The 13880-nt window shown below is 33.9% G+C and overlaps 1 protein-coding gene across 1 annotated transcript; it reads left to right on the forward strand.

The window, feature by feature from the left end:
- Positions 1-710: 710 nt before the first annotated feature.
- LOC125077376 (sodium/potassium-transporting ATPase subunit alpha-like) lies at positions 711-4753 on the forward strand. The gene is made up of 2 exons (XM_047689304.1): positions 711-3488; positions 4598-4753. The coding sequence occupies exons 1-2, from the start codon at positions 711-713 to the stop codon at positions 4751-4753; spliced, it is 2934 nt and encodes a 977-aa protein (XP_047545260.1).
- The last annotated feature ends 9127 nt before the right edge of the window (positions 4754-13880 follow it).

Below are 13880 nucleotides of genomic sequence, written 5' to 3' on the forward strand. Positions count from 1 at the left end.
GTTATTTCACTTTGTAGAGTACTTTAACGCGTTGGAAGTTGATAGGTGCAGTGAGTCGAAAATATCAATATTGTCCGGAAATAGCCGCCATATCGGCACTGCGGCTATAAATCTGCGAGGTGTCGGCTGCTATCGGACGCTCATTCTCCGCGTGATGGTTTGTATCATTTGCAAAGCAACACACAAAGTATTAAAAGTACCCGAGTATCGGTTGAGATCATGGAATTACATTTTATTGTACCTTTTATCGGGTGTGTAATATAAAATAAAGTTGCACGGTGTATTACGATTGCCGTTAAAAAGTAATGCTTCGTTTAGAAATTTGTAAGGATAAAATATTTTTTTACTATTTTATTATAACATATTAGCATTTATTATTTCAAATAAATTCAAAGAAGGATCATTATTATTTAATTATATAACATTAATACAATACTTTCACGATATTATAACTACTTGGTTTAAAACTACATGCTATTATTTCAGAAGAAAAAGAAAGACGTATGCCTTTTTTATGATAGACTTTTATTATCAAGCTTGTTGCATATTAGAGACTTTATATTAAGCTGACAGTTTCGTATGAATATATTGTCATCAGCGTTTAACAGTAATGAAAATAAAAACTAACAGTGGCCGTTCAATATTACTTGATTTGCATAAATAAATTAAGCTTTAAAAGTTATAGGCATTTTAGCAAAAAAAATAAAATCATGCCTCACCAATCACATCGTCGTTCAAGTACAGTTTCGATTGTTAGCGGGCGACGCTTAAGTGGGCAACATGTGAATCCAGAAGTTTCTGAACTTACTCTGCTAAAAGAAGAACCTCACACCGGCGATCATTTTCTGTCACCCACACAATTGGAAGTTGTTTATCGCACAAATGTCAAAAATGGTCTTACAGAGAATTTCGCACAAGAACTATTAATTCATCATGGCCCTAATCAATTAAAGAAACTGAAAGGTAACAGCTATTGGAAAATATTTCGCCACAATTTATTTGGATGGTTTCAATGTGTTCTTTGGTTAGGTGCTCTTTTAAATTTTATCGGGTTTTTCTTTTCTGAGAAGATTGATGCCGGAAGTGATGGACACTCGGGCAAAGATTATTTGTACCTTGGCTGTGTAATCACGGCTACTATTGTAGGTACCGGACTTTTTGGATTTTATCAAGAAGCAAAAAATATGGCTGTCATGAGTGGCTTCGAAAAATTGGTACCACCTAATGCTACTGTTATCCGAGAAGGCCTTAAAAAGGTTATACCTAATAGTGAGGTAGTGATCGGTGATATAGTCGAAATGTCTGGAGGAGAAGTTGTACCTGCTGATGTTAGAATTCTAACTTGTACTAACTTTAAAACCGATATGTCGTCACTGACTGGAGAATCCGAACCTATTAAGCACAGACCAGAATGTACTAATACAAACCCGCTAGAATCTAAAAATATGGTCTTTTTTGGCTGTCCGATTACAGAAGGCACGGCGAAGGGTATCGTTATAGCTACAGGCGAATTAACACAGATGGGAAAAATCGCTGGATTAGTCACCGGCTTAGAAAAGGAAGAAACGCCTATAGCCAAAGAAATAACTCATTTTATTAAACTCATATGTGGTGTAGCATTTACTTTTGGCTTATTATTTTTTATAATGGTATATTTCATTCAACATAGCTGGTTAGCAGCGTTACAATATATGCTTGGAATTATATTAGCAAATGTACCAGAAGGCCTAATTGTTACTTTAACTGTTTGTATGACTCTATCAGCAAACCAGCTAAAAAAGAAGAATTGTCTGGCTAAAACCCTTCAAGCTGTAGAAACTTTAGGTTCAACTTCTTGTATCTGTTCTGATAAAACAGGAACTTTGACAGAAAATCAAATGAACGTTTCCCATTTATTTTGCAACTATACAATATATGACAAAACAGATCATGCTCACGTTTCTGATCACGCATACGCAACATTGAGTTTAGCCGCTTCATTGAATTTAAAAGCTACGTTTGCACACGACAGTCTTAATATTCCTATAGAAAAACGAAAAATAATTGGAGATGCTTCCGAATCTGCTATACTTAGATATATGGAAATCAATCGATCTGCCACAACAACACGCGCAGAAAATCCAAAAGAAGCTGAGATACCTTTCAGCTCAGCATACAAGTATCAAGTTACTATACACAGAATGAAAGCTACGCAAAGCTACTATTTAATAATGAAAGGTGCTCCAGAAATTATATTAGAATTTTGTATTAAAATACTTACCAATGAAGAAGATCAACCCATGACACCACAAGCAAAGAAGGAACTAAAAGCTAATTTTATTAAGTTAGCTAATATGGGTGAGCGTGTTATTGGATATTGTGATTATGTATTATCTTTAGACAATTATCCATTGGGATACAAATTTGATACCCAGCAACGAAATTTCCCTGTTGAAAATTTAAGATTTTTAGGTGCGATTTCAATGATTGACCCTCCAAGACGTGATATTGATAAATCAATTGCGCTTTGTCGTCAGGCCGGTATTCGAGTTATAATGGTTACTGGTGATCATCCGGTAACAGCTTTGGCTATATCAAAGCAATGTGGCACTATAACTCAGCCAACGGCTTATGATTATGCATTTGAGCACCATATAGACCTATCTGATGTTCCAGTACATATTAAACAACAGTTTCATTCCGCTGTAATTACTGGTGACGAATTACGAAAAATGAGCGTGAATGATTTAAAAGCAGCCCAAATGAAATATGATGAAATAACTTTTGCTAGAACAAGTCCACAACAAAAATTAATCATCGTGGAGACGTATCAATCCTTAAGTCATGTGGTTGCTGTAACAGGAGACGGTGTTAATGATTCTCCTGCCTTAAAAAGAGCAGATATTGGAATAGCCATGGGTATTACTGGTACTGAAGTTTCAAAGCAAGCTGCTGATATGATACTGCTGGATGATAATTTTGCTTCTATAGTTTTGGGTATACAAGAGGGAAGACGTATTTTTGACAACTTAAAGAAAACAATTGCCTACACTCTTACTTCAAACACCCCTGAAATGCTACCGTTCGTCCTGTATGCTTGTCTAGGTATGCCATTGCCTATGACCTTAATTCTGATTCTAGTTGTTAATGTAGGCACAGATTTGCTACCTGCAATGAGTCTTGCTTATGAGACCTCAGAGCAAGATATCATGTCGATTCCTCCTCGTAAACCAACTGACCATCTTGTCAATAGGGTACTTATATATATGGCATATTTTCAAATAGGATTAATTCAATTTTTTGCTGGTATGTACGCTTATTTTATAGTATTTGCTCAAAGTGGGTTTTTTCCATCCAGTTTAATCTTTGTCCGCAAAGAATGGGAATCTCCAACAACTACCGTCGAAGACACATTAGGTCGCCCTTGGTATTTTGCTGATCGAAAAAGAATAGAGAGAAAAGCACAAACCGCTTATTTCGTTGCTGTATGTTGGACTCAAGTGTCCGATGTTATTATTTGCAAAACTCGACGAATCTCTTTACTACAAAAGGGAATGAAAAATCATGTTCTGAACATGAGCATTGTAGTTAATCTAATAGCGGCACTAATTGTGACCTATCTGCCTATATGTCATGAGATTTTTGGTACGGAACCAATATCTTGGTATGATTTCTTTCTTGCCTCGCCCTTTTTTGTTCTAATGATTTTTGGTGATGAACTTAGGAGATACCTCATTAGACGTGGCATTTCTAAATGGGTAGAACAAGAAACCTATTACTGAAATTTTTATTTTTAAGTCTAACACAAGGTATTTGTTTCAGTTAAAATATTTTATTTATAGGATTCCTTGCAATATTTCTTATATTGTTATTATTTATTTTAAGAATTTAATAATTTTAGTTATATTGTTTTGGCTTAAATGTATTTAAATTAAACCGTAAATATGTTACAGTTTTTTGTTACTAGAAGCATGTAGGGTTTTTTTTATACAAAACACAAACAAAATATTTGTTCATGTTCAAAGTCGCCATTTTATTCTATGAGATGCACTCACATTTGATAGAATAAAAGAACTATTTATTTGTTTTCTTAACATTAATATATTCTATTAAGTAATATTTTGAACAATATTTCAATGTTAAAAAGGAACTGAAAAGCGTAAAATATTTTTTACCTTATAATTATAATTTTTTGTAAAATAAAGAAAAACAATGTTACTATTAAAAAACATGAGTTTTATTTTAATTGTTTTCAATATTTGAATATCGTATCTAAATAAATAATAGTCAAAATGCAATGGTCATAACGATCAGAAAACTAAAATATAAATTATTGCAAATAAACTTTATTGTGTCTTGTAAAATATTGTAAGACAAATAAAAAAATAATTTTAATATTTTCGTAAAACTACACTGTTTAAAACAATACATTTAAATATTGTCTAAAGATTTATTTTTCTGCCGTCCATACAAGTGAAATCAAAGATGATTGCGGCGCGGCTGGCACGTGCTGTTTGAATCAGCGAGGTAAGTGCTGGCCACAATTAAGATTGTACCAATGAAGACACATGCTGAAGTGTTTTCTAATTATGTTCAACATCAATCACAGCTCAGCCAGAGCCGGCCAGAACACTGCCAATCAAGTAATTGCATCGCGTGCATCGACTTTTCGGCCCTCGATAATAATAGGCATTTTATTGCCAGTAATGGAGTCTCTAGGGCCGTGGTTAATGTTCGACGTTTGGTAACAGTCCCTGCTTTTAATTTAAATTAACATATTTAGGAAGCAAGCTCTCATATCCTCGCTATAGGTAGCGTTGTTTTTATAATCAATTAAACGGATGTTAGCTTGTCTGTTTATATTGAACGATAATGGAATAGTGATATCGTTGAGTGGTAGCTATCATTTTGATTGATTTAAAAAACACGCGATCGTCCCTTATGGCTCGGACGTGGAGTGCCATGAGTCAGCCTCTAATCCAGCGGCGCGTCATGTCAGCTAGGATTCTTTGACACGGCATAACGAAAACGATTTCAATATAAGAAACGGGATGTTTGTCCGTGACCTACACGAAATAAATGATATTAATCGGACAGGTGGGTTGATGAGCGCTCTTGGAATCTTATTCATAATTCAAGATTATACAAAAGAAATCAGTAATCATAATTTTTGTATTCAAATTATGATTTGTCAACGTGCTAGATTTAGAGCCAAATGGCAAAGTGAATTGAACAAGAGAATCTTAACCGAAGATTACGGTTCAAAGCCCGGCAGGCACTTACTTACTTGTAATTTTGTATTTTTATAGCGATCTGATGATCACGTTCGTAATAAATTTTAACTATTACTTACAATTACCCCACCAACCATGGAAACTGAGATGTTATATTCCATGTACATGTGGCTCACTCACCCTTCAAACCGGAATACACCAAGACTAAGTATCACTGCTTGGCGGTCGAATATATGATGAGTGCTTGAACAAAGCCCTACCACCAATTTATGTTTATAATAACTCGTGCTCGCGATACAGGAAAATATCATAAAGAGATTTATTTCTACCATTTGTATCGTATCAAAATCTGCCAAAAGTGTTACCAACAATCCGTGTACGACATTTTAAGCTACAAATGTTCTTCTCAAAAGGAAATAAGTTGCAGCCCAACCGTGGGACATTCATTATTAGCACAGCTTTACTTGCGCGACAAGATCTGATAATATTGTGAATATTATTATTTACATATAACATAGCTATATAGGTATGAATTGTTTTGATTGGGTTTCCATTTAACAGTTAAATCTTGGTATTTCGAATTATACGACATCAATCACCAAACGTAAGCCTCGAAAATGTACCACGCAATTGTGATATTTCACAAAAAAGGAGTTCTTTGTTCGATTTCTATAAATTGATCGTTTTGTAGCAACGAATTCGGCTATCGACGATCGAAATTGTAATACCAGATCACCTATCACCGTCCGATGTGTTCGTAAATCATGATCAGCCGTTGATCGAACGAGATGCGATGTCAGATTACGACGCTCCCTAGCTTTTTGTTTGTAATTTGTGATCGCCGCCGAGATGCCTGGATGACTGGCACGGTAGTGGCCTAATCAAGAAACATTTAACAAGCGTTATAGATACAAGTGCCGTTTTTTTTTTTTAATTAAACGCGAACATTATGGTATCTTTTAATATACGAAGACCATACATTTTCCAACGGGCCTTAAAATAAATATGTTTTGGAGTTTATAAATATTTACAAATATTACATTGTATATGTAATTACTCCATTTTCTTTTCAAAACTGTTTACAGGCTTATTGCAATGAAAATATTATGGAGATATCCTATATTTAATAATAGATGAAAACTGCCCACGGCTTCACTCCCGTATGAGGCACGGGTATTCAGATGCTAGGATATTTTTTCCAGGACAAAAAATTGTCAATGTACTATTTCGGACTATCTCTGTGTCAAATTTCGGATCCGTTCTGACGTGATTGAGTAACAAACATTTATCCATACAAACTTTCGCATTTATAATTTCAGTATATATTATAATAATAACAAAAAGAAGGCAGGCAATGTAAAAGGCGATAAAGAAATTAGTCTGACGACCCAGCATAATGAGAATTGAGATTTATTTATTAATTTTAAAATATTATGTTTATCTCTTATATAAAAATAGTCTTATTTAATAAATAACAATTCAATTATGATAGCTATATTAATTGTTTTGTTTGTACATAACAGATTTTACCCGAGGATAAAATAAAACGCAGGCCGCAATTACCGTCGGCTTTATGTCCAACTGCATTGCGTTCATAATATAACTTCCTATATAATACTATTATTTAAATATAATTATATATTAACAGATTATCTGGATCTTGTCAGTGCGTTTTATACTATTGTATCAAAATAAAGTTGGAACGAATTAAAAGTCAAGAATGCGCTTAATATAAATATTACACTTTTAGTGATATGAATTATAGGTATTTATTAAAATAAAATAGTCTTATACTATTTTAATATTGAAATACAATCACACATAATAAAATATAATCGATAATAATCTCAGTATTTCGTGACATAAATATTGTCACCAGTTTTTAAAAATCTTTTTTAAAAACTGGTGACAATGAATAAAACTATTTGATGAAAAATTACTTGAACATAGTATATTTATTTCCATTTATGAATGGTTACAAAATACACATAACACATACATTTTCCTCTATAATGGAAAGGCGACTCATATTTTCACTGTATGTCAACATCAATTTCAGTAAAACTTTCATTTTATTATTATTATTATTTATTGCTTAAAAAGCCAGTGGAAGGATTGTCATGCCCATCAATGTATATAACTCCCCAGTACTTCTAAGATCCTTAGCTACACTTTGTATTCCCGTGTTCGGATTCAAGGGATGAGTGAGCCAGTATAACGACAGGGCACAGAGGACATGATATCTCAGATCTCGATGTTGGTGGCGCATTGGCGGTGTTATATGGGGCTTGTACTTCAAACAGAACTGTGGTGTCTGTCTGCGAAAGTACCTTTCGGTGAAACATTTGCTCATCTGCGTGTCCGGTAGGCCTTGTGTTTAGGAGAAAACGTCAATTGGTCCATAAGTGATTTCTGACACATTGTTTTTAAATTTTTCATAACACCAATGTTCTCTTAATTAACCCAAGATATTTCAAAACATAAGATTTCATTAAAAACAAGACTACTTGGCCAGATTTGACACCGCGATGTTCGGTTAAACGAAACGCTTTCTACATATTGGGCTTCTTGTCTCGACGCCGTCAGGTGTAAATAAAACCCCAAAACATGAATGTATATTTTATTTGAAAGCAATAGTCGGCACTGAAAAGGTGGCTTACACAAAAGGCGTATATGCGCGTAAGCGGCTAACAGTCAGGTAATCCGTCACCGAGCGACACGACATGCGGCTTGCTTGACACGAACACAAAAGGCCAACTAAACTACGGACCACCACTACCCTCTGGATTCTCGTATTAGCTTTTTTACAATTTATTTCAAGTATTTTCCTATCTTACATGTCGTACGATTTAGATTAAGGTACTTTGATTTGGATTGATTTTTTTATTAATCTAGTCAAGTATATATACTTAAAACAGTGTCAAGTATACTTTGATTCCGTAGTATATTTGCAAACTATTGTGTTCACACGAGTAACTACTATATTGCTTAACGACTTTTTTTATTAATACAAATTGCAGCGACAACAAACGATTGCAACTTTCTCGAGACATAACGTGACGCGAAAAATTCAGGACAAAGGAGTGCAATATAAATGCATAAATAAGTTCAAACGTTTGCGTGTTGGCTACTCGGCTGGGCTGATTGTATTTAAATTTGAAATATATGACAATTGTGTCATGGATAAAAAACAGAATGTCTTTTTAAAATATGCGCTTGTAACTATATATTCACTTAATCCATACATACACAATATTGCTATTAGAATAGCTGGCAATACTGGTCTTTACAGCTCATCATCGATCAGACTAACAGATCCACTTTTATACTATATGTATAATTAGACGGAGGAGCAAATGGGCAACCTAAAGGTATGTGGTCACCGCCACCCATGTACATTGTCGCTGTAAGAAATATTAATCATTCCTTAGATCGCCAATACGCCACAAACCTTGGGAACTAAAATGCTATATCCTTCGTGCAGTAAGACACAACTAATACAAACTTGTTTTTTTTTAATTACATACTTAGTAAATAAAAAATATAAAAATCATGAAAATAATTGATGCTAAAAACGTTTACAAAACAGAATGTTCAAAATATGTTATGAATACAACCTCAAAAAAAAAGAATTCAAAACTAATCGTTCAAACTTTCTGACAGGTTTGTGCAACTTGACAGCAGAGCCTTCTGGCATGCAATAAGTGATGCGGTACTAACGCGTCTATCTTTTAAACATCTACACGTATTATTCTAACATCCAAACTATATTTTATTACAACAATTATAATTTAAGAATTTGCAAAGATGTTATTTGTTTGCCGAGTCATACAGTCGATTGCTAAAATTTAATAAATTATATATATTTTCAGAAATAGCTTAATTTATTTTATATTTCATAGAATATGTACTTACTAATTACTACTTTAATAAACAAATTGACACAACTTTACTGGGTATTTCTTTACACAAGCAAATGCATAGCATAAAAATAAGCAAGAAAAACAGTAGAAGAAATTTAATGTTAAGCAACAATTTTTCATGAATGATGAGTTCGATTTGACATAGAAAACTATTTTTTTCTACTTTATTTTCTATATGACAGAACTCTAAGAATTAACATTTATATTTATCTAAACATGTTTTATCTAACGTAGACATAAAAAGCTTTAACACGTCTTATATATACTTAGTTAGTATATTCCTCAATATACATGACTACTAACAAATATGAAATTATTATCCAAGTTACCAAGCCACAAAAATCGATACAAAAGCTAGCCACTTACCGTTATGTTATTACTTACATTCATAAATACATTTCATTGTGCGATTTTGTATCAAAGGGGAAATAATAGGACAGCGAAGTTTAGGTCATGTATTCATAGTCGGTTCCGCATAATTCTCCATTGAAAACAACTGTCATTCAAATGTCAAAACATCGTCAGTTGACATTCGCGTTAATTTCCCGTAACATTCGCGATGTTTGATACGGTCACAGCTTGTGGTAAAATACTTACAATGCCGTGAAAAATGTATTTTGACATGTTTTTACAAATATTATATTGATATTTTGCACCAACACGCTATTCATTAATGCGTAAAATAATGTAAAGAAATCGTATATATCGTATTTACTCGCACGAAATGCGACACAAGTAACTGATTAATGGCAGTATCATATTACACTTATAACGCTACTGTCTAAATAGTGAGAAATGTTGATGATTCAACATTTATTAAGAGAGTTCTTGACGCGAGCCTGCGTGCGCGCAGCGGCGAGCGGCATCCAGCAAATTATAGACAAAACTTGAGGAGGTATTATTTTTTCAACGCGTCCGGGTGAGAAATGCGTGATTGGGGGCCGGCACGAGATTACAGAGCGGGACTCGCCACCAGCCGCGCTCTCACCCACTTATAATCATTATTTAGGCTATAATAAAGTGCTAGCTTAATAATTATTACCACCCAAGTAAGAACGTAGAGACAAATTGAGATAATCTCGCATCCATCAACCGTAGCTAAATTACTATGCTAATTTTCACACGTTTAAAGAAGATCAGAGAAAATTTATAATAACAGTTCAATTTACATAAGTGTTTTTGAATAAATACATTAATAAGTGTTTAATACCTATATGTTGTATCGAATCTCTACCGTAGAAGATTGACAGTCATTCAATCTTTGAATGATAATCTACAACACTATTATTGTGTAACTAAAACTATGAATATTTTGATCTGTGTGGATACATCGCTAAAATATGTACAAATATGCACAACACTGGATATATTATGTAATACAATTTTTTTTATAGCATATTCTATGACTAAACTGTAGAAATCAAATTTGACAAAAAATATACGGCAAAAATTATTTTGTGTTTGTAAAACAATATCGATAAAAATAAAAAATGAAAATGAATTAAAAGCGTTTTGTTTTTACTATGTGAGAAGTAACCGATATAACCGCTATAAAGACATACAAAAATTTAACCTTTATTTCACATATGAGATAATTATTACTCTCGGGCAATGAGAAACAAAATATCAGTAACAAATTAATTTGATGTTAATATGTGTTTCAGAGCCCGGAGCGGCACGTCTGATTATAAGGCGGCGGGTAATATGCACCCGAGCCACCCTACACTCAAGTTAATGCTCTCGCAATTTCACTCAAAATAACGAACACGGTTAAAAAAAGAAATATTTCGGTGCATTTCTAAATGATCATTGGCGACGTGATCGTTCACCGTGCGGTTATTGATCTAATAACGATTTAAATGGTCATCGATATACCTTACATTGATTTTATGAGTTTATGAAGTCCAATAATAGTACAACTATAAGTCTGTAGTGTTTTAATTATTAGGCTACTTATCATTACAGAGGTCCTTAATACTTAAGGTATTTTTTTTGTAAGTATTATATTGAAATTAAACGTATTATAAAAAAGAGCCAGTCCAGAGTGCGTGGACCAGAATGCGTGCATCTTAACGTTTTATGCGGGTACAAACTCAAAAAAGTACCACTGAATTTACATTTGTTTAATTAATATAATTAATCTCGTGTTCGGCGTTTAAGGAAATCATCGTGATGGAACCTGCATGTCTTTCATTTAAATTAAATTCAGCCACATGTGTATCCACCAACCCCGATTGGAGTAGCGTGTAAAAATAAATTCCAAATTTTCTCCTCAAAGACCTCACCCAACCCAGACTTGGCCCAACATCGGGACATGTAGAGGCTGTTTACTTTACTTTACTTTACTTTTACTTTATATATAAATCTGTATATAAGTTATTTCTAAATATTTAAGGATAAAATGTTAAAGTTCAATTAATATTTTTGTACTGAACTACATAAAGAAACAAACAATTTTGATTATTCCGTTGCAACACTTGGACTTTGAAGTAGTAGTGCAAAAACCTTCACTAAAACTATAACATCTCGCTTTATTGCCTCCACCAAAGAGGGCTGGTACATTTTTTGCCCAGAGGAACGGAACTGCGACTCAACGGGGAAATGCTGCTAGCATTCTTACCACCAATCCATGCGGTCATGATTTATACACTAACAATTTGTAACAAATTAGTCCATTAATTTTCTATGTTGTCTTGGGTCTGGGTATTTGTGGTACCGTCGTTACTTCTGATTTTCCATAACACAAGTGCTTTAGCTACTTACATTGGGATCAGAGTAATGTATGTGATGTTGTCCAATATTTAAAAAAAAAAAAAAAAAATTTGTAACTAACGTATACGAATACGTATACAAATTATTGTGTGATATTAATTAAATATTTAAAAAAAAATAAGTTTAATCGTTATAATATGTGAATATTGTGAAGTGATCGTTGAGCTTACAACGTACCTCACGTAGAGTACTTTGAATGCGGTTAAGCCTGCGATGTCCCCGCGGACCATCTGATAACGCTAGGGTATGACGACAGCTTGCAACCTTCGTCTTAGATAACGAACATAAAAATATAATGGCGAAGACCTATGGAAATAAAAACAGTAATAGAGCCGTGTTAACGTGAAATGCTTAGAGGAATGATTGTGATTACGTATGACATGCTGTTATTTTAGCGCAACGAACAAAAATACAATTTTTAATTATTATTTAAACGTAAAAGAAATCAATGTTAGTTCTAGATTGCAAAAGATATAGTTTTCATTTGAATCAATATTGAAAATTATTTTTTTTATTTTTTATATTCTGTCGGGGATTAACGGAATACTCGTAATCTCGTACGAATTGGACACAACTGTAGTCAACAAAACATAAAAAAAATCTATAATAAGCTCGTTTTAAAATAAATAATCGTATATCGATATTATTAATATATTTTTAAATATTGTATATGTTATAAAAAGATATATTATTGTGTAAATTACAGTACCTAAGAAAGTCATAGAGTCAAAACAAAAACGAAACAGATGAACACGCGCAAGGGGACTGGGGAGGTAGATAGCCACATCAGAACAAGCGCCCATCTGATAGCGCCTAATACGACGACAATTCGCAGCCTCCCGCTCAACTCCACAAATAGAGGAGCACCCTCCACATGAGCGTGATTTTTTAATCCATTTAATTCGTTCACGCTCAGTGGCCAAATTGCGTTTCCTTGTGAATTGCTTTTCGTTGTAAAGTGTAAAATTGAAATTCACGATTCATGTCGTATTTAGCGTTTCGTTATACGGAGGAAACGTTATTTCCGAATCTGCTTAGAATTATATATTTTCAGACTACATAATATGAAACAGATCTCAGTTAAATCAAATAATAAAACCAATCAGCAATTCTACTTCTTTTGAATTCTACGACATAAAGTAAAGACTAACATGATACCACAAACTAAAGTTTAAAGCATTTTTATTTTTTTAGGTTTCTCAAGTTTTTAGATATAATAGTAACTTTGTCTTTTAAAAACAACACATGCATTATTTGTGTGAATGGTATAATTAAATACAAAGTTGAATACGTTGTTAATTCAAAAGACCTTCGAAATCATCTGGAATGACATTAAGCGACAACATCAAACAATAATTTCCGAAAAAGCAATTATCATTATACGGATAGAAGGGTGCAGGGCGATCGCATTAACATCATAAAAGGGGCGAAGTTTGTCTACGCGCCCCCGGGACACCCGTCGGCGACGAGACAGTTACATATTACGCAATAAAGAGCTGTTCTCGGGAAAGGAAGTGTGAAAATGAACAACATCAAGGGGTTATCTTGAATTACTCACTAAAAACTTATTGCTTAGCGTCGTCAGGCGTCGCGGGTGTCGGGAGGCGAGCGGGGGCGGATTTGCCGCGAACAGATAAGGGCGCGCTATTGGGATCGCCTCGTTCTCATCCAATTACACGGTCGAGCGCGCGCGGCGAGGAGCGCAGATAAAAAGCGAAGTTGCCTGCTGCTGTCTCCGCGGGGATTGTCGCTCGCCTAACGTTTTCACCTACCACCCAACCTCTATGTACGTTTTTAAAAATCTTTCTAATGACATGATAATTTTATGCTCTAGAATTATTGCTATGTGAGACATGTATTTGCTTTTTATAACAATGACTACCTTTCTGAGCAGCGTACCTTGATTCGAGCTCGAGATATGTATGTTTGTAATAACCGTATAAAAATTAGCTTCGATTTCAGTAAATAAATT

Source organism: Vanessa atalanta, chromosome 3 (genome assembly GCF_905147765.1).
Source record: "Vanessa atalanta chromosome 3, ilVanAtal1.2, whole genome shotgun sequence".
Classification (NCBI taxonomy): domain Eukaryota; kingdom Metazoa; phylum Arthropoda; class Insecta; order Lepidoptera; family Nymphalidae; genus Vanessa; species Vanessa atalanta.

Coding starts and splice junctions, on each gene's coding strand:
- LOC125077376 (XM_047689304.1), top strand. CDS start 711: ATGCCTCACCAATCACATCGTCGTTCAAGTACAGTTTCGATTGTTAGC. Junction 3,489..4,597: donor GTTGGACTCAAGTGTCCGAT/GTTATTATTTGC, acceptor CAGCTCAGCCAG/AGCCGGCCAGAACACTGCCA.